This window comes from Emydura macquarii, unplaced genomic scaffold, assembly GCF_026122565.2.
Source record: "Emydura macquarii macquarii isolate MOO-44397 ecotype Brisbane River unplaced genomic scaffold, CSIRO-AGI_Emac_v2 contig_3487, whole genome shotgun sequence".
NCBI lineage: Eukaryota > Metazoa > Chordata > Testudines > Chelidae > Emydura > Emydura macquarii.
In genome coordinates, this window is record NW_027133624.1 from 198,805 (window position 1) to 218,320 (window position 19,516).

General features: G+C 42.9%; 2 protein-coding genes across 2 annotated transcripts; one reads left to right on the forward strand and one right to left on the reverse strand.

Moving 5' to 3' along the window:
• Positions 1 to 2,748: 2,748 nt before the first annotated feature.
• On the reverse strand, positions 2,749 to 3,702 carry LOC137144819 (olfactory receptor 11L1-like). The gene has a single exon (XM_067535305.1). It carries the CDS (start codon positions 3,700 to 3,702, stop codon positions 2,749 to 2,751), a length of 954 nt encoding a protein of 317 aa, XP_067391406.1.
• Positions 3,703 to 13,363: 9,661 nt separating this feature from the next.
• LOC137144815 (olfactory receptor 14A16-like) lies at positions 13,364 to 14,323 on the forward strand. Its single transcript, XM_067535300.1, has one exon. It carries the CDS (start codon positions 13,364 to 13,366, stop codon positions 14,321 to 14,323), a length of 960 nt encoding a protein of 319 aa, XP_067391401.1.
• Positions 14,324 to 19,516: the final 5,193 nt, after the last annotated feature.

Here is a 19,516-nt window from a genome sequence, read left to right on the forward strand (position 1 = left end):
GGTATCTAGTCCAACCCCCTCCTCAAAGCAGGACCAACCCCAACTAAATCATCCCAGTCAGGGCTTTGTCAAGCTGGGCCTTAAATATATAGCATTCAAAGTGTGGAAAAGTTGCTGTTTACAGTTCCTCATTAGAAAACCGGGGACAATAATATCCCTGCTTTAGTCTGGAGAGCTCATGATGCTGTACGATGTGAGGCAAATATTATACCCAATCCATAAAATCTTTACTGTTATATTTAAGGCCCTGACAGAGGTGAAAAGTATCATTAAGGGCACCCAAGAGAAGTGGGAATCCAACTCAAAGATTCCTTTTCTCCCAAAATCTTTGATAAGGCTAGATCTTTACAGGTATTCAGGCACCTAATGAGATTTTCGAAATAACCTAGACTCCTAAAACTCATTGATTTAAATGGGAGGCGCTTCTGAAAACACCACCAGGTGCTAAATGTCTGTAAAAATAGGGCCCAAGGCCATAGGGCTTCACCGTGCCACATTGGGTACTAAATGACAGTAAATAATTCCTTACCACTCTTGATCAATGGGAAATTTGCGTGAGCAAGGAATATAGGAAATATCTTCTCATCTCTACAGTTCCAACTTCTTACTGTGTGGGAGGAATGGGTGTTTGCTATGTGGGCGTCGTATTCTGTAGGTCCAATTATCACAAAAGAACCCAATGGCCATTGGAAGTCAATGGGCATTGTGTAACTAACTCCTTTAGAAAACCCACCCAAACAATATGCCTTGTATTCAGCTTTATTAAACAGACGGGCTGAGATTTTCAAAGCAACCTAAAGGACACCCAGTTCCCGTAATAATTAATGAGAATGTGGCATGCAAACACTTTAGGGACCTTCAGAAATTTCTCCCTTTCTGTCTGATTGTAACTCTCTTACCAAGCAATCCAAATCACTCTGTAACAATGAATTATCCCTATTATTATTAACCAACCCTCCGATTTATCATTATGGTTACTGCTGTTGTACTTGTTTATGTTATGGTAGCATCTAGAAACTATGGCTTTGTTTTACTAGGTGCTGTGCAAACACATAACAGTGGGATGGTCCCTGCCCCAATCTGCTACCAATCTAAGAATAAGACAACAGGGGGAACAAATGAAGAGATGAGGAAGGTACAAGGAAACAATTAAATGTAACTGGTTATCATGAAAAAACAGGGGATCAGGTGAACCAGCTGCTCATCAATTGGCAGGATATTTTTGTTGGCATCACAGCAGGGAAGAGTTGGAAAGATGAGATTTTTGTGTCACCCAAAAACTTTACCAGGAATGTTTTTTTATATTTAAAATAATTAAATAGAAAATAGAAAAATAAAAGATTTAAATAGAAAATATATATTTATATTTCTTCACAAAGCAAAGATATGTATGGAGAAAGAGAGCGAGAGAGAGATTCTATCCCGGCCCAATCACATCTACCTTATATGCTAATTGTTATAAAATTTGCTGATGACACCAAACGGAAAAGGGTTGCATGCATCTGGGAAGGTTTAGAATTCATGCGTCACTGAAACATGCCTTGCCTCTCTGGCCCATTTTGATTTGGGTCGGTTTCAAACTATCTTCTAATGAATCTTCATTCCATCCAGACAGGAAGTGAGACCCTCACCTATGTCGCTTAGGCTACCCTGAGAGCAAGCATAACCCTTTTCCCCCCCGACATGGTAGTCATTAAACTTATCGTGGAAATGGAGGCATGCATAGTCCTCATAAAAATATTACAAAAATTCCCTCTTTGTCACAGGCAAACTATCATGAGTATTATATGCAAGACATGAGAGGTAATTGTTCTACTCTACTTGGCACTGGTGAGAAATCTGATGGAATATTCTGACCGGATTTGGGCACCACACTTTAAGAAAGACGTGGACAATTTTGGCAGTGGTGGGTGGGAATAGTAGAATTTTAGTTTCCAGCACTAATGTCCTGTCCAGCAGCAAAGTACTGCTAACATGGAGCAAGAAAGGCGCAGAGAGGAGGGAACTGTGTCTTCCTAATTCAGCAATCCTTCCCTTGGCTGCTCCTGGGACAGTGTAGCAGAGACTCACCACCTCTGATGAAACAAAGGAAAGGAAGCTTGTGGCCATGGAACACTCAATAATACTGCTGAGGGCTAAGATATCAATGAAAACTCCTGGCACACCTGTACATTTACCTTCCTTCACTCAGTCGTGGCAGGTAATAGAACTGCAACGTTCAACTTAGCAGGAGATGAAGAGTGGGGGTTGGTTGATTTACCTCTGCTGTCACCAGGGTCCCACTTAAAAGTGACCTAAGCTACTGATTTGGCCACCTGTGAAATTTATTCCTAATCTAGTGGTGTGACACAACTTTTCTTAACAATTTAGCTGCATTATTACTGAACATCTGCAAGTGTGGCCTACACACATATTTCAAAAGAGTTTTAACATAACAGAAAGTGTGAAGAGTATGTTTTATTCCAGTTTTAAGATCACACGGGACAAAGAAAGAGATGACAAATGCTAAATTTCTTAAGCATCTCGTTTTAATTGTTTTCTTCTCCTGAGCTAAGTAAAATATTTACTTGCAAATTACTCTATTCTCAAAGAATAATAATCCAGATGCAGGGGGGTTGCACAGTATTCTTCAGACCTTAGTGTGGGAATGAGGCTGCAGTGAATGTCTAAGGTTTCATGTGCTAATTTTCCTCCAAAATGAGTCTGACGGCACACACACACAAACACACATATTAAGCATGTATTGATTTAAAAGACAAAAAATCTAAGGACAGCTTTTCTCAAGGCTTCTTTTACCTCCTTGTTTCTCAGGCTGTAGATGAGGGGGTTGACCAATGGAGTCAAGACTCCATAGAAGACAGAGAACACTTTGTTCAGGTCCCGCAGTGCGTCCGACTCTGATACCAAATACACAATGATCAGAGTCCCGTAGAAAATGGTCACCACCATGAGGTGAGAAGAGCAGGTGGAAAAGGTCTTTTGCCTCCCGCTGGTGGAAGGTATTCTCAGGATGGTGGAGATGATACAAACGTAGGATGCCAGCGTCAGTAGAAAGGGAGGCAATGTGAATATGGAGGAAGATATTAAAGCGGTGACTTCCACTATGTAGGTGTCAGAGCAGGACAGTTTTATTATTGGGCTAAAATCACAAAAAAAATGGTCAATTTCATTGGGACCACAGAATGTTAATTGTGACATCATAAATATAAAGATGGAAACAGACAGAAATCCACCTATCCACAACCCAGCCACTAGCTCGAGGCACAACCTGCTATTCATAAGGGATGCGTAATGCAGGGGTTTGCATATTGCTAAATACCGATCATAGGACATCACTGATAAGAGAGAACATTCTGTGCCTGCCAGAGAGCCAAAGAAATATAATTGTGTGATGCATCCAGTAACAGAAATGGTTCTGTCCCCAGTCAGGAGACTGGCCAGCATCCTGGGCAGGATGGTGGAGGAGTAGCAGGTCTCCAGGCAGGACAAGTTCCCCAGGAAGAAGTACATGGGGGAGTGAAGGTGCTGATCAGTCACAACGAGCACAATGATGAGGATGTTCCCAGCCATGGTCAGGGTGTAGATCACTAGAAAGAGAAGGAAGAGAGGAACTTGCAGATGAGGGAGATTCCCGAATCCCAGAATGATGAAATCTGTGACGGTTGTTTGATTTCCCTTATGCATGTTTGCCGGAGGTTTCATCTACAGGAAATGAAACACATTTTGCAGTTGAGTCCATTACAAAAGGGTCATATTTTCAATTCTGGCTTCTCCCTGCTGTTTGCCCTCCCAATGCTTGAGTCAAGACTCCAGATGGCAGAGGCATTTGGGGTAAAAATTTCAAAAAATGCTGCAGTTAATTCACATTGGAAATTTAGCTACCATCTGCCATCTCTATTGAACACATCTCAGCTTCCTGAACATGTTTGTGTATTACTTTAGTCACAGTGTCTGAGATTATTTTTGTAGATTAAAGGAATTAAATGTCACTCCATTGGCTTCATGTGACAACCTCGGAAAAACCCCATTGCCGGGCTCACACTGCATTTACCCATATTTCCATGGCAGAATCCACCAGATTCCAGGGGAGTGGACAGTAGAATTTGATTCCAGAGACCTGGTCTTTATTCCTGACTCAACCACTCCCTGACTTTGGGTTATCACTACCTCTCTTTGTGCCTCTGTTCCCTCCATTATGTAAGAGCTGATGGTGACCGACGAACTAGGCAGCAGTTCTGCAGAAAAGGACCTGGGGGTAACAGTGGATAAAAAGCTGTATATGAGTCAGCAGTGTGCCCTGGTCATCAAGAAGGCCAATAGCATATTGCGCTGTATTAGGAGGAGCATTGCCAGCAGGTCGCGGGAAGTGATTATTCCCCTCTATTCAGCATTGGTAAGGCTGCATTTAGAGTATTGTGTCCAGTTTTGGGCCCCCCACTACAAAAAGAATGTAGACAAGTTGGAGAGAGTTCAGCAGAGGGCAACAAAAATGATTAGGGGGCTGGAGCACAGGACTTATGAGGAGAGGTTAAGGAAACTGGGCTTGTTTAGTCTGCAAAAGAGAAGAACTAGGGGGATTTGATAGCGGCCTTTAACTACCAGAAAGGGGGTTCCAGGGAGGATGGGGCTAGGCTGTTCTTGGTGGTGGTAGATGACAGAACAAGGAGCAATGGTCTCAAGTTGCAGTGGGGGAGGTCAAAGTTGGACATTAGGAAAAAGTTTTTCACTAGTAGGGTGGTGAAGCACTGGAATGGGTTACCTAGGGATGTGGTGGAATCTCCATCTTTAGAGGTTTTTAAGCTGAGGCTTGACAAAGCCCTGGCTGGGATGATATAGTTGAGGTTAATCCTGCTTTGAGTAGGGGGCTGGACTAGATGATCTCCTGACATCCCTTCCAACTCTAATGTTCTATGATTCTATGAACCCGTTTACCGTTTTTTCAATAAGACTTGAAATTTATGCAAGAAGAGGTGTCTACCTAGGCTTATATGCTCTTGTGGAGATGGAGATATGACACGTAGACACGTTACAATGTTTTAAGATTTATGTCAATTGGTGCTGTATAACTTCTCAGTGTTAGCATACAGCAATGAGACCATGCATAACTTTCAACACACTCTAGGAATGTCATATTTCCACCTCAATTTCTGCAGAAATGGCATCAGGTTTTTGTTTAACAACACACAACGTTTTTTAGATGTTTTCGTTACACCCCCCCCCCCTCCATATTACGGAAAGATGTCTCTCAAATCTTTCCTAAAGAGAATCGGAGGGTTTCATTTTTCGGCAAGTATATGCAACCTTTTTTTTTTTTTTTTTTTTTTAGAGCTATCCAGCACCTAACTTTTATGGCTAATATTTTCAAAAGTGCCCAAGGCCAGATTCTGTAAATTATCCATGCACCTAAATCTGAAGATTGGACCCTCAGTACCTTTGAACATCTGGCCTTGAGACACTGTGTGAAAGAACATAGGGTTAGTTAGTTAGATTAATGAGTTCTGCCAATGCTTGCTTGGCTAAAATTGCTGTCACAGTTTGGGGAACATGTCTTTGTCCATTTTATCATTCTGAATTGGATCAATTCTGTCATACCAGAAAACATGGAATAGGTCATGGAGAAGCCATGCCTCAAAAGCCATGACAATTCTATGAAGATCTTCAACACTGAGTGGCTCATGCCTGGTGAAACAGGGGGAGTGTTGAAAAACCCACATCCAGGAACATTGATCAGACATTGCCCGTACTCAAGTGTTTCGGCAGCACATGGGATTTAGAAGTGCGATCCAATCATAACAATCTGGTGTCTGTTTTGAGCGGGGAATTGGTCCAGAATGTTATGGCTGAAGCCAGGTTTTCCCCTTGATCAATATTTGAAATTGGCCCACTAAAGAAACAAATAAGGATATTCACTAATCCAAAGAAGAGAGCCCACCCCTCATAAGATCTGCTGATGTCTCAAGTCTCCTGTTAGACACAAGGCTTCTGATAACCATTAGAGATTTGCTGTTAAAAGTGCTGTGTTCATGGCCTGATATTTGAACATCACCTTTTTCATAAGCCCCTGGCTGTTGCCAGAAAGCACAGATAGGGTTGAAATTTGTAATAATGAAGTAATGACCAACAGGCAGCATAACTACAGATATGACCTGGCACACAATTAATGCCCATTCCTACAGAATCAAGCACACAAGAATCTAAAATTTCAGATTTCAAACGAAGCCTTTGGAATAACAACACACACACAGGGGCACACCCACACGCATTCAGGTGTGTATGTCCTAGTCAGGGGAAGCCTGTAATTTTACCTGGGGTGCAGGAGCACGATGTGCGCACGGTAGGGATATGGAATGCAGATGATAATAACCTTATCTTAGAATTTTGTCGTAATGCAGAACGTTGAAGCTGAGGATTGTGAAATGCTGAAATGGGACATAGTCACCTAATCACCATTGAGAGAAATTTTCAATGGGAAAAAAAAGAGCAGTTTGGTTGAAAAGCCAGACATTGCCCATGACTGACCTGGTGACAATCTCTGTAATGAGATTCCAGGATTGTGACCCGTGTCATTCTGAAGCATGTTAAGCCTGAAAACCAGAAGGAATCCTGTAAAAGCTGAAAACATGGACAAATAGCTGAGGATGAGTATGAAAGAATGCCACAAGCACATACGGAGACAATCAGAAAAGCTAAGGCACATAATGAGTTTCACCTAGCAAGGGAACTATGCATACACACACACAGATCAACCCAAATCTGCCAGCACAATACAACCCACACACGAATCATCACAACCACCCCACACTGCAACTCAGCCAGCATACACAATAAACCCAACCACACATAGCCCCTAACCAGGACACAAACCCTTGTTGACCACAGACACAAATCAATACAAATGCAGCACAAGCTACACATAGATCAACACAACCAAATATACAACTTAACCAGAACACACGATCACCTCAAATGCCATTCTGAAGACTAGAATGTGTATTGAGTCTGTAAGAAATGGTGGAAACAGATACAAGAATGATTGAGAGCCCTTTCTGCTTCGTGTATCACCAGATTCCATGATCATGGGATTCACCGTCTGTCGTTGTCCAATTGTTAAGTTCTCAGCCATTTTGGGGCTTTTTAACATACATGAGTTTACCAACTACACTCGTGTGACAGCAAAGGTTTTTGGCTACCTATGGAAGATGTAAGCAGATTGCCTCCAGGAATAGAAATTTGGCACATGGCAGCTAAAGAGCAATTAATATTTAGAAGAAGAAGGACCTCAAATTTGGAAAAATTAACTCTAATTTTTAAGAGCTTTTGATTAATCACTAACAGATGGAAACTGAGATGTCATTCTCCTTCCCCCTCTTCTTACTCTTTCCCCTCCCATCCAGACCTTTTACCTATGTTTTCTTTTACCTTTTTTTTTTTCCTCTTCTTTCAATTTTTGCCAATAGATTTGTACTGTGGTGGAAATCAATAAAAGAAAAAGGAAGCAGGAAAAAGAAATGTGCGCTCTTAAAGGTGCATCACAGGAACTGAGTTAACGTGAAAACTAAAATGACGATTTAAGCTTTTTGAGGAGGTAATCAGGGAACAATTCCGCTCTCACTTACCCTAGTATAAATCAGGAAGTCACTAGAGATGCGCTGCTGTAAAACTAGGGTAAGTAAGAGAGGAATGACACCAAAAGAGAGGCGTCCTTCTTCTTCTTCTTCAATTTTTTATCTCTCTATACAAAGTCCTGCCCAGTGCAGCTGCATAGACCCAGAATGTCACGTTCACAGCACCTTTCCCCATGTGCAGCATTGCAGTCACCTATATATGTTTTGGTGATCACGGGGGACTAGTTCCCAAAGAGAATCGACTGTGATGTTGCCAGGCAATTTAAACCACCCTTAGTTACAAATGGCAAAGAAGTCAGCCTTTCAGAACAAAACAAAGTTTTCTGCCACCTCTGCTCCAGGGCTGGGGTTTCAAGTGGACCCTTTGAATGTCTGGGAGCTGGGAGAGGTGAGGGAGAGTTGACTGGTCACCAGGCAAAGCAGCAGAGAGATGCAATAAGATCACGGTTCCCTGGCTGTTGCTTTGCAGGGACTGTGCTGTAGAGCGGTACCATGTCACCGTGATGTGACGTGGACGTGCCGAGGCAGCATTGGGCTGCAGACGTTGTCAAAGAACAGCCAGCCTCGTGCACCATCATTATAGGTGCCCCTCCATCACCCTCATTTCACCTTTGGGAGCAGATTCATTCCTGTTGTGTCTCCAATATCTTTGATGGAGTGAAATCCTCGTCGCCTCTTTCCTCTTTCTTTTCCTCAACATTTTCAGGATCTCCCTCTGCCTCCCTGCTGGAGAGAAGGCAGATGTTTCCTCTCTCTTCCTCCTCCTGAATTCTGAGGATCCTTGTTCCCTCTTCCTCTCCCAGCCCTTCCTGGGGTGTGATCTTCCCACCACAATGCATGAATAATTCCAACCGTGCTGTACCCTGTGGCTGTCAGGAAGAACAGGGCCCTGGGCGGGACCTGAGGGGAGTTGTCCTGTTTTCTAACTTTCCCCTGTATCACACTCAATAATAGGGATCGCTCCTCTTTGCCGGCCAGCCATGGCTCTTGTTCCATTCTACCACAGCCTGGAAACAGTCTCTCCAACACGTGCTCTCCATGATAGCCACGTATGGCAACCCCCAAATCCTTGGAAAAGTCAGTGGCGCACATGGAGGGGCTTCCTGAATTCTTACGTGGGCAAACGTCCAGTGAAGTTAACGGAGCATCTCACATGAGTCACGATGATGCTCAACGATTCACAGATGCTTGAATTTTTACCCTGTCTCCTAACCCCTTATACTTAACATGAGAAGATTTCTGGCACAGGTTTCTCTCAGCTCTAGAAACGTGTCCAATTGCTGAGTGCCACTGAAATCTCCATGCAGGCTGGAACTGTGCTGACTTCCATCTTGTCTCTTTGGTAGATCGGTTAGACGTCAGACAGTTTTATGGATGTGGTGCCCTAGGATAAATGTGCACCACCTATGTGCATTTACATGTCTCCCTCTAATGTCTGGAGCAAACAAATATAGCAGCCTGCCACCAACTGACATACCTTTAGGTCTAGAAGTAGAGGCCTGAGTTCTTGTTACGGGTCATTCTGGATTAAATAGGTAGATAGATAGACAGACAGGCAGGCAGGCAGGCAGGCAGACAGACAGACAGAGACAGAGGGGGTGTATGGGGATACATAGATAGATAGTGTGGAAGAAATAAAGCTTCTCTCTGTGTTTAGTTGAGACTCGTCAGAGATACGAGACACTTTTATTAAGTACAAGCAATTGCAGGGGGTGTGAAGGGAAAAGAAGATGGGGTCTCTGTTTCCGTTGAGAACTGATCAATAGAAATGGCTGCAAAAGCCTGAGATGGAAAGTGCCTTTCTAGCAGATGTTTAAATCTTAGAATGTTAAGGGTTAACAAGATAGTTATGAAGTCTGGACGCTAGCAGGGATGGAATGCAGAGGAAGACCTTGTAACTTAGATAAGGAAAGTTCAAAATACTGAGCTAGAAAATTCCTAGATAAGCAGTTTTTTAGTATGTATGGCCATGGAAACTGTGACGTATAAAGACTTGTTTGTGTGAGGCTATAAAAGCTGTTAGAATTTTATGTTAAGGGTCGCCCCTTGCATAAAGGGACCATCTTCTTTAAATAAAGAATAAACTTTGACTTTGCTAATCTGTTGTTTGGCTTATTCTGGACCATCCGCCAGGCAACGGATGTGTTAGTAAGGACCTCTGAGTTTGGGTTCTTCCACAGGGAGAGCCACTGACAGTTTCCTCTGGTCAGTAAAGGGTCTCCACCTTCAGGCAGATTTTAACATATATTTATGGCAGTGTTAGGTTACAGAAACATTCCCTTTCTTATCAGCCAAGGTTACAGACACAAACAAAACTACAACTCATGCATTTAGCACTTCAAACAGTTACATTTCTTAGCACATTATTGCTCTTTGTTCTACCCCCTCCCTTACCCATAAGACATATTTTCCTTGACCAAAGTTTAAGGCCTGCACAGTTTACTTCAATACTGGCAATAACAGTGATGGTTACATCTTGTTTCCCAACTAATCCCATACAGTGGGAACACCTCCTGTGGATACAGCCTGTAATCCAGGCTGGGAGCCAAGGGAATCGGGTGCAGAAATCTCAGTCTCTTTTGGGCTCCTAATTCCCTCAGGCTCGTTTGAAAATGCCCATCCTTATCTGTTATGACAAGAATATGTGTTGTTCTCAAGGATTATAATGCAGCATGATCACACAGCCTTATCTTTGCCCGGTTGTGTGTATGCAAAACTAGAGTAATTTTTGCTTTCCCAGTGACATGCAGTAACATGTACAACCCCCCTTGACTGTACTCCTTTGGGTCTGCATTATGATAAAGTCTTTATTTACATGAGAACAACCGTTGACTAAAAGGTCACCTGTTTTTCTCAAAGAATTTCCAAGGAGTGCCCAGTTCCCAACTTAATGGCAGGTAAGCACTTAACTCCTGTAAGCCTCTCTGAATATTCCCTTCTTAGTGACTGTAACATGAATAGGTACCCTTAACTCTGCCCTCTTGTGCATACATCTGCAAAATACTAGACAGGGAGTGAGCAGCTGGCGTATTGAGACCACTGCTTATCATGGTCATCTCACTGTTGTCTCCATCTTTAGGTGCCAGAATCCCTTTGTAATCCTGGTCCACAGATAACACAGAAACTGGCCTGGAACCAGGGAACTCTGGGAAAGATCCCAGGGCCTGTGGCAGGCTGAGGGATCAGACTAGAAAATTGTAAGGGCTTTAAAATCAAGCCATTGGTGAACTTTTGCCTCTGGGCCCCTGCTTCTGAGCTGTGCAGGGCTCCAGGGAGTGAGTCCCGCTAGCCCTTAGCAAACAGACGTGGATAAATTGTCTTCCTGCAGCATCGCTCCTTTAACGTCAGTGCAGCTCACAGTCAGCTACACACAGCTCATCTGTGGAGAGTGGCAGATCTGAGTCTGGTTCTGCCAGGACAGTCTTAGAATGAGGGGGAAAGGATTCTCAGATAGCTGTGCCTTCAGTTTCTAGATTCTGGTATAGAGATAGATATTGATCAAATAATCCTGGTGCTGGATGACTGGATGCATCACCTGTTGTGGAAAAATCCACAAAGACCAGTACAGTAAGTTCACTATTTCAATTAAATATGTTGGGGGTTCAAAATACAGGGGGAAATTAAGATGATAAATATGAATTGCTATGTGAACTCATTAAGACTTTTATTCTCAGTTTAATCAGATACCAACTGCTGATTAGATTTTTTCCACCCTTCAGGAACATTTTGATTTCTCATTGAGAACCCAAAATCCTTTCCTTTTTCTTTTAAGTTTTTGTAGGAGAGTAAAGAGTTAAAAGCTGGACAAGTAGTCAGGCCTAAACTACAGGGAACGGGTTCAAAGCACGGGCAAACCTTGTTTCTGCTAATTGCTGTGAATTTTAGTTAGAGTCTGTTCTCTCTTTTCTTTTCCTCCATTCCTGGCCATCTGTGCTGTGAATAAGGCCAATAAAATCATTATCACCATTCCTGCATAAGGCTTTGGTGGGAAGAAAACATTTTTTTTCCTTCTCCTCATGGCATGCCTTTACTTCAAAGAATGTTAGTGTAAAATGTATAGGTTTTAAGGTGATGTGCCCACCCACTGTATGCTAATCCTGTTAACAACAAACAGGGGCAGGTATAATTATATTCATTATGTAGTTGTTAATATTCATTTTATAGGTGTCAGTGTAACCAAATAAGGGTCTATGGGGAGTTGCTGGAAATGTATACATTTACATTTACATACTGTTATGGGTAAAAGAATTGTGAAGTAACCTCCTCGTTGCTCACTCCCAGAGTGGAGGTGGAATGACCAGGCAATAAAGGGTTCCATCTACTCAATTCGCCCCCAGGATAACCTGTTGGTTATTTTTAACAGTTTTGGCAACTGAAAACTTTCTGCCGAAAACGGGTTTTTTTTTAAATCACAAAACCAAAAAAGTTTTGGTTTTGAGTTTCTAAATTTCTTTACAAAACAATCCCAAAATGTTGGAGAAAAGCAGACAGATTCTGAGATTTGTTGTTTAGCTGAAAACCCAATCCCCATTAAGAACAATGCAGCTGAAAATTTCCACCCAGCCTTAAACTTTAAATAAAATTGCAGAACGTTAAGATTTCTTGATTTCAAACCCATTTATTCTATTGCATCCGTGTGATTTCTCTTTCAAAGGGATAGTTGCCAGGAGCTAACAACTGAATAAATAGTAAAATTGATAGAGCACACAGAATATTTTATATGGACTAGCCCCTTTAAACCCTGGGTTCAAGCTGAACCGAGCAGCAAACGCCTGTCTATCCTGACCCCTTTCAACGACAAATAGGAGCTCATGAGGAAGAGAATTACCTCTTGGTTTAGCTCCTGACTGTTGCTGGCTGAGCGTAGACGGGTGTGCAGAACGTACACATAACGAGATATGGGGTGATGTTTCCAAAGGTATTTAAGCACCCAGTGAGGTTATCAGAAGCACCTAGGAACGTAAACTTCATTGATTTCAAGGGTTGCTCAGTGCACAGATGGTTCTGAAAATCCCACTAGGGGCCACAATACATTTTAAATTATGGACCAGGGCCCCTCACCAAAGTATCTTGAAGGCCTAGTTGATAAGGCAGAGAAAGGGAGGGAGGGGAACAGTCACCAAGAGGGAAATGACTGGCCAAAGGTCACATAGCAGGTCGTTGGCAGGAACAAGAACAGAGCCCAAGTGTTCTGGCAACCACTGCACCACACAGCACAGAGTAAACAATGCAACAGAGCTGGGGGAGAAAAGCTGCCACTTACCTTGCTGGAGGAGTGCACATCATATTGCCCTGCAGCGTGGGAATCAGGCGGTGCTGGCGTTTTAGTCTATCAGCTTTATGGCCAAGCTGTGAGGTTGGTGATGGTCACGACGGAAGGCCCTTCTTTGCGAGGATTGTTGGATTTGGATTTTACTTTGTTCCATCCTTCACTCAGTATTTGAACAAGCCTCTCCTTGAGACGCAACCCCAGATGAGGTCAAGTAACAAAGTTCCATTGATTTTGAAGGAGCCGATCCAATGTACACCAGTGTGACAACACCGCTTGATTGATTGTCACTGTGACGAGCCCTGACAACAGCTAGTCATTGTAAATGATGAGTGCTCTGCACCTTTGACATTCATACAATCAGATCTCAGGGAAAGGGGAATCTGGCCCATTCCCTTTGTAGCTCAAATCCTAACCATCTCCTGTCTCATTCCCTCCACAGCCATCACACAATAGACTGAGGATAAAAATGTCCAACCAAACCACCCTGACTGAGTTCCTTCTCCTGGGATTCTCTGATGTTCGGGAGCTGCAGATTTTACACTTTGTAGTGTTTCTAGTGCTTTACCTGGCATCCTTGGTGGGGAACCTTCTCATCGTCACAGCTATAGCCCTCGACCATCATCTTCACACCCCCATGTACTTCTTCTTGATGAATCTGTCCATCCTAGACCTTGGCTCCATCTCGGTCATCATCCCCAAATCCATGGTCAATTCCCTCCTGAACACCAGGTCCATTTCTTACTCCGGATGTGTCGCCCAAGTCTTTTTTTTCTTATTCTTTGCTTCAGCAAATTTTGCCTTATTGACCATCATGGCGTACGACCGATACGTCGCCATCTGCCAACCACTGCACTATGAGATGGTGATGAACAGGGGAGCTTGTGTCCAAATGGCTGCCAGTGCCTGGATCAGTGGTATTCTCAACTCCGCACTGCACACCGGGAACACTTTCACAATCTCCTTCTGTGGGGGCAACATGGTGGATCAGTTCTTCTGTGAAGTCCCCCAGCTCCTCAAGCTGGCCTGCTCTGACTCTTACCTCAGTGAAGTTGGAGTTATTGTCTTTAGTGTGTGCTTAGTCTTTAGCTGCTTTGTTTTCATAATTGTGTCATACGTTCAGATCTTCACCACAGTGCTGAGAATCCCCTGTGAGCAGGGCCGGCAGAAAGCTTTCTCCACCTGTCTCCCTCACCTCACTGTGGTCTCCTTGTTACTTTGCACTTCCTTCTTTGCCCACCTGAAGCCCACCTCCAGCTCAGCCACAGATCTGAATCTCTTAGTGGCTGTTCTCTATTCCGTATTGCCACCGATGATGAATCCCATCATCTACAGCATGAGGAACAAGGAGATCCATGGTGCAGTGAGTAAATGGATGTGTTGGAGGTTATTCAGGAAGAATAAAATGTCCATATGTCTCCTTTGGTAGCAATTTCATTCGGAGTTTCTTTATAAATGTAATCATCTGATGACATTATTGCCTCCATGACAGCATACTCTGCAATCTGTTTATGAAGAATTGGGTTTTAACACTAGTAAAAATCCAGGAAAACATAACTCAAGAAAAAAAGTAGTTACTGTAGGTTTACATTAATGCAATTAAGACTGGAATCTATCTATCTATCTAATCTATCTAAGCATGCTACCCATCACCATAGTATTTGATCACCTTTATCATACTAAGCATAGCAAAATCCTTTGCGTGTTCGGTGGCTCTTCTAAATTTTAAGGATAAAAATTATGACAGAGATATGAGCACTTTTGTTTGTTGTGTTTTTTGTTCGTTAGTCACAGTTTTAGTTTATCTTTCCTTAGCTGTTTTTTAGTTTTCTTTGTATATGTGTGCCAGGTGGCTTTGGAAGGGGGAATGTCTGGAAAGATGGTAAGTGTTTGGTAAGACAGGATTTTCGATATTTGGCTTCTCTTCAGAGTACCCATATGTCTTCTCTTTAATGGGGTTTTCTGAGAGAGCTGTAGGTTTTCTCCCCACAATGATAAAAGGATGCAAAAGAGGTTTCTTCATGGCCAGTTTCCTCCTGAAATGATTATACTGTTGGGATATTATTGTGTTATTGATGATGTGTTGAGGGACAAAGAAACTCAGGTGGTGTCTATTTATTATTTTAACCCTCAATGAATATGTCAAAGCTGTATGCAGTGGATCTCTGTCAGTCCCAGGATATTAGCATGACAAGGTGGGTGAGGTAATATCTTTTATTGGACCAACTTCTGCTGATGAGAGAGATTAGCTTTCGAGCTACACAGAACTCCTCTTTCCCGGACCTTACCAGCTCTGTGTGGCTCAAAAACTCATCTCTCTCATCTAGAGAAACTGGTCCAATAAAAGATTTTACTTCACCCACATTCTCAATGTAAAAGCTGTGTCAGTCTGGCTATGGTGGAAAGACTGCTTTGAAGAGAAACTTTTCCCAGTCTTTTCTAAAGAAACTCTAACTCATAGAATCATGGAATCATAGAAGATGAGGGTCGGAAGGGACCTCAGGAGGTCATCTAGTCCTAACCCCTGCTCAAAGCAGGACCAACCCCAGCTAAATCATCCCAGCCAGGGTTTTGTCAAGCCGGGCCTTAAAAACCGCTAAGGATGGAGACTCCACCACTCGGTGTAATGAGGTCAAATTTGGATTCCATGAAAGTCATTGGGGTTTAGCCCCTCACTTCAAAGTGATTAAGATTTGGCCAATAGTCTATATACGCAAATCATCCAGATTTGGCTGAGAGCTCTCTGGAGAAAGTGAGTGTGATGGAGATGTAAGGGTCTGATTTCCCAACTCATCTAGATCACCACCAACGTAGACTAGACCCACTGCAATCATCAGTTTAATACTGATGAGGTTCTGGCCCAAAGTCTCTTCACTCAAACACTGGTGTAAGTTACTTGACTGGGCTCATTTTGTTCTAGCCTGGGTATAGGTGGAAAAGTGCCATCACACACACTGATCTGTTATTCCATACACCATCACGAGTCGATCTACTCACTTCCAAGCTGAGAAAGGGTCTTAGAGGTTGGTCTGTTAGTAGTATTAGGATACCATCTTTGTGCATGGTTGTGTACATTACACATATGACAGAGAAAACACATGATTAGAGAGAGACATGGGCAGATAGGACCATTCCTTGTCCTAACACACAACCTCATAATGATAGATCTCTATTTGATTGTGGATTACGTTAGCTAGGTATCCAGATAACAATTATTTTATGCAAATTATTGTGCTTCTTTTCCTGTTAATGATTGTCTATGTTCAGATCATGATTTTCTTATAAGTACTCCTTATTAAATATTATTTAACAAGGATTTTTTATGACTATATCTTACTCCATCGCTCAATTACAAAGAGCTCATCCTAAGGACTTGGTGTTTGAAGTTTGAGCCGTTTACACTGGATACATTTTAAATATGCTCTGGTTTGCTTCTCTAAATAAATGGAAGTTTCACACTCAGGTTCCTGAGAAATCAAGGGGCCAATTCTCAACGGGTTTAATTTGTCCTAACTCTATTGACGTCAATAGATCTCTGAGAATTTACACGTAATTTGGACGATGTGGTGCAAACACCTGTGATTGCGAATTTAACACTCACTTTAAGTATTCTGTGCAAAGGCCCTGATCCCACAAGCCACTTCAGCCCATTCTTCACTTTAAACATCAGGTTGGCCCCATTCAAGGTTGAAAGATGAACTCATGCTTAAATCCCAGCTTGTTATGGGTTAGGGTTATGGATACGGCTTAAGGCTAACACCAAACTAGTATCAGAAGCTGACACTGTCCGCATTTCTCTCCTTTTATCATCAAGAAAGCTGATGTAAAACAGGTCAGACCTTGACATGAAGCATGGCTGATGTGTTAGAACTCTGTTAATCTCTCCAAAGGAGGCACAAGAAACTTGTACTTATGATCAGACCAGTGGGAATAAAAGAAATCAAAGTGATTAAGTCATGGAAAGAGTGTGTTTACCAGAGAAAATACTATATCTATCTATCTATCTATTTATAAAGGGTGTCACTCTGCATTTAACACGGACTTATTTCAATTCTGAATTAGTCAAATGTCAACTTCCAGCCATTGGACCCATGCTATATATTTCTCTGCTAGACTCAAGAGAGACCATTATTAAATATTTGTTCCCCATGTAGATACTCACAGTCATCCTTTACTTTCTCTTTGTTATGTGAAATAGAATGAGCTCCTTGACTCTATCACTATAAGGTAGGGTTTCTAATCCTTTAGCCTTCTCATGGCTCCTGTCTGAACCCTCTCCAATTCATCAAGATCCTTCTTTAATTGTGGGCACCAGAACAGGACACAGTATTCCAGCAGCTGTTGGACCACTGATGAATAAAGAGTTAAAATAACCTCTCTACTACTGCTTGAGATTCCTGTGTTCATGTATCCAAGGATTCCATTACATAGTGTTGTACCAGGAGGTCATGGTCAGCTGATTGTCCTGCATGACACCCAAATCATTTTCAGTGTCTTTCCTGTCCCTGATAGAGTTTCTCATCCTCTAAATACGGCCGACATTTTTTGTTCCTAGATGTATATATTTACATGTAGACATAGTAAAATTCATATTGTTTGTTTACCAAGCAATCCAGGTAACTCTGTAGCAATGGCCTGTCCTCTTCATTATTACCCACAACTAGAGGCAGGTGTCACATTGTTCACCATTTTCCATCAGTTACCAAGACAACAGAGATACTGCAAAAACCAGATCCTAAGCTAGTGTAGATCAGTGCAACTTCATGGAAGTCATCTGGGGCTAGATCCACAAAGGGACTTTGGTCTTTCACTGCCTAACTTTTAGTCACCATGGACCTGGTTCATCAAGGTATTTGGGCACCTAGGCCTAGATTCACAGAGGGATTTAGGAGTCGTGATGATCAGAGTCACAACTACTAACTTCTAGGTGCCTTGAAAATCACTGGAATTCACAAAGCTTTAGTTAGGTGCTGTGTCTTCCCATGAAAGGAATGCCAGGAGATAGTTGTCTGAGAACAGGATTTGCAAAGCAAGCACACTGGATGGCCCCTCACCTAAGCTAGCCAATGAGCGATACCAAGGAGAGAGGATTGTGTTAAGTCCTGCCCCTTTTAGGGATTTGTGTTTGGGATCCTCTGCTGTGAACCCTTTCCTGGAGTCTGGTGCCTACGGCATTTCTTGCAAGGGGCTGGGGGATGGGAAGGAAGTCTTCTCTTGTTGCTTTTAGCCCAGTAGTCCAGGTACACACCTCAGATGTGGGAGACCACTGGTTCAAATCCCCCATCTGCTGTAGGCAAGACGTGATTTGAACAAGGCTCTGCCACCATCCCATAGCGCTAACCGATGGGCTATGGGATGTTCTCATGCTGGGAGTCTCTTTTGATGCATTACCATATTGAGTAAATAACTAAAGCTTCACTGGAGATGTTGGGGTCCAGACCCAAGGTTTCTACGTTCTGAGTGAGTGCACTAATGAGCAGGGGATAGAACCATTCTCATTCACTTTCTCTCATTCTTCCTTCCCTCCCTCCCCTCCACCTTGCCCATGACTCTTTTTATTCATCCAAGTGCAACGCCTTGAAGAGGAGAGATGGAGAGAGCCAAAAACAGAGACAGACCAGCGAGCTGTTGTACTACATGTCCACCCACATATCTGGAGAACTCATTGTGTCATAGTTGGACAGAAAATAAGGAAGAAAAACAATGAAACTGTTTGTCATAATTTGGTTTTTCTTTTTACCCCAGATTTCTTGTGCAAATTTAAAGGAACTCTGACACCCTCTGTTCTGTCTCTATGTTCATTGGGAAGGTTAATTTTTGGAAGATTTTGTGGTGCATAGTCTTTCTCAAAGCCTCTTTCACAACCTTGTTTCCAAAGTTGTAGATGAAAACGTGGGGATGCCAAAGGTAGAAAACACGGATACACCATGTGGGAGGTGCAGGTGGAGAAGGCTCTGTGTCTGCCCTCGGCAGAGCGAATCCTGAGATGATATAGATGTAGGAGATGAGCACAATCAGGGCAGTGTCACCATGATGAGGCCACATAGGATAAACATCACAAGATTATTGACGTACGTGTCACTGCAGGGCAGACTAATCAAGGGAGGGCCATAACAGAAGAAATGATCCATCTCATTAGACCCACAATAGCTCAGGGTAAAGGTGAAGCCTGTTTGCATCATGGAATTCACACAGCCGCAGATTTACGACCCGGCCACCAGCTGAATGCAAACCCACTTGGACATGGTGATGGGATACCGCAGCGGATCGCAGATGGCGGTGTAGCGATCATAGGTAATCGCTGCCAGGAAGAATCCTTCGGAGGTGAGGAAGAGAACGAAGAAGAATTGGGTGGCACACCCGTTGTAGGAAATGACTTTGTTCCCTGCTAGGAAGCTCACCATGGCTGTTGGGGCGATGGTGAAGGAGTAGCAGAGATCTAAGAGCGACAGGTTCATGAGGAAGGAGTACATGGGGGTGTGGAAGTGAGAGTTGGCTCTAATGAGGAGGACCAGGACGATGTTCCCCATCATAGTTACTATGTAAATCACCAGGAATATCACAAAGGGGATCATCTGATGAGCTGGACCATTTCCAAAACCCATCAAGATTAATTCCGAGA

Bases quoted from the DNA above. Each gene is read 5' to 3' on its own strand.
- LOC137144815 (XM_067535300.1), top strand. From the start codon at position 13,364: ATGTCCAACCAAACCACCCTGACTGAGTTCCTTCTCCTGGGATTCTCT.
- LOC137144819 (XM_067535305.1), bottom strand. From the start codon at position 3,702: ATGAAACCTCCGGCAAACATGCATAAGGGAAATCAAACAACCGTCACA.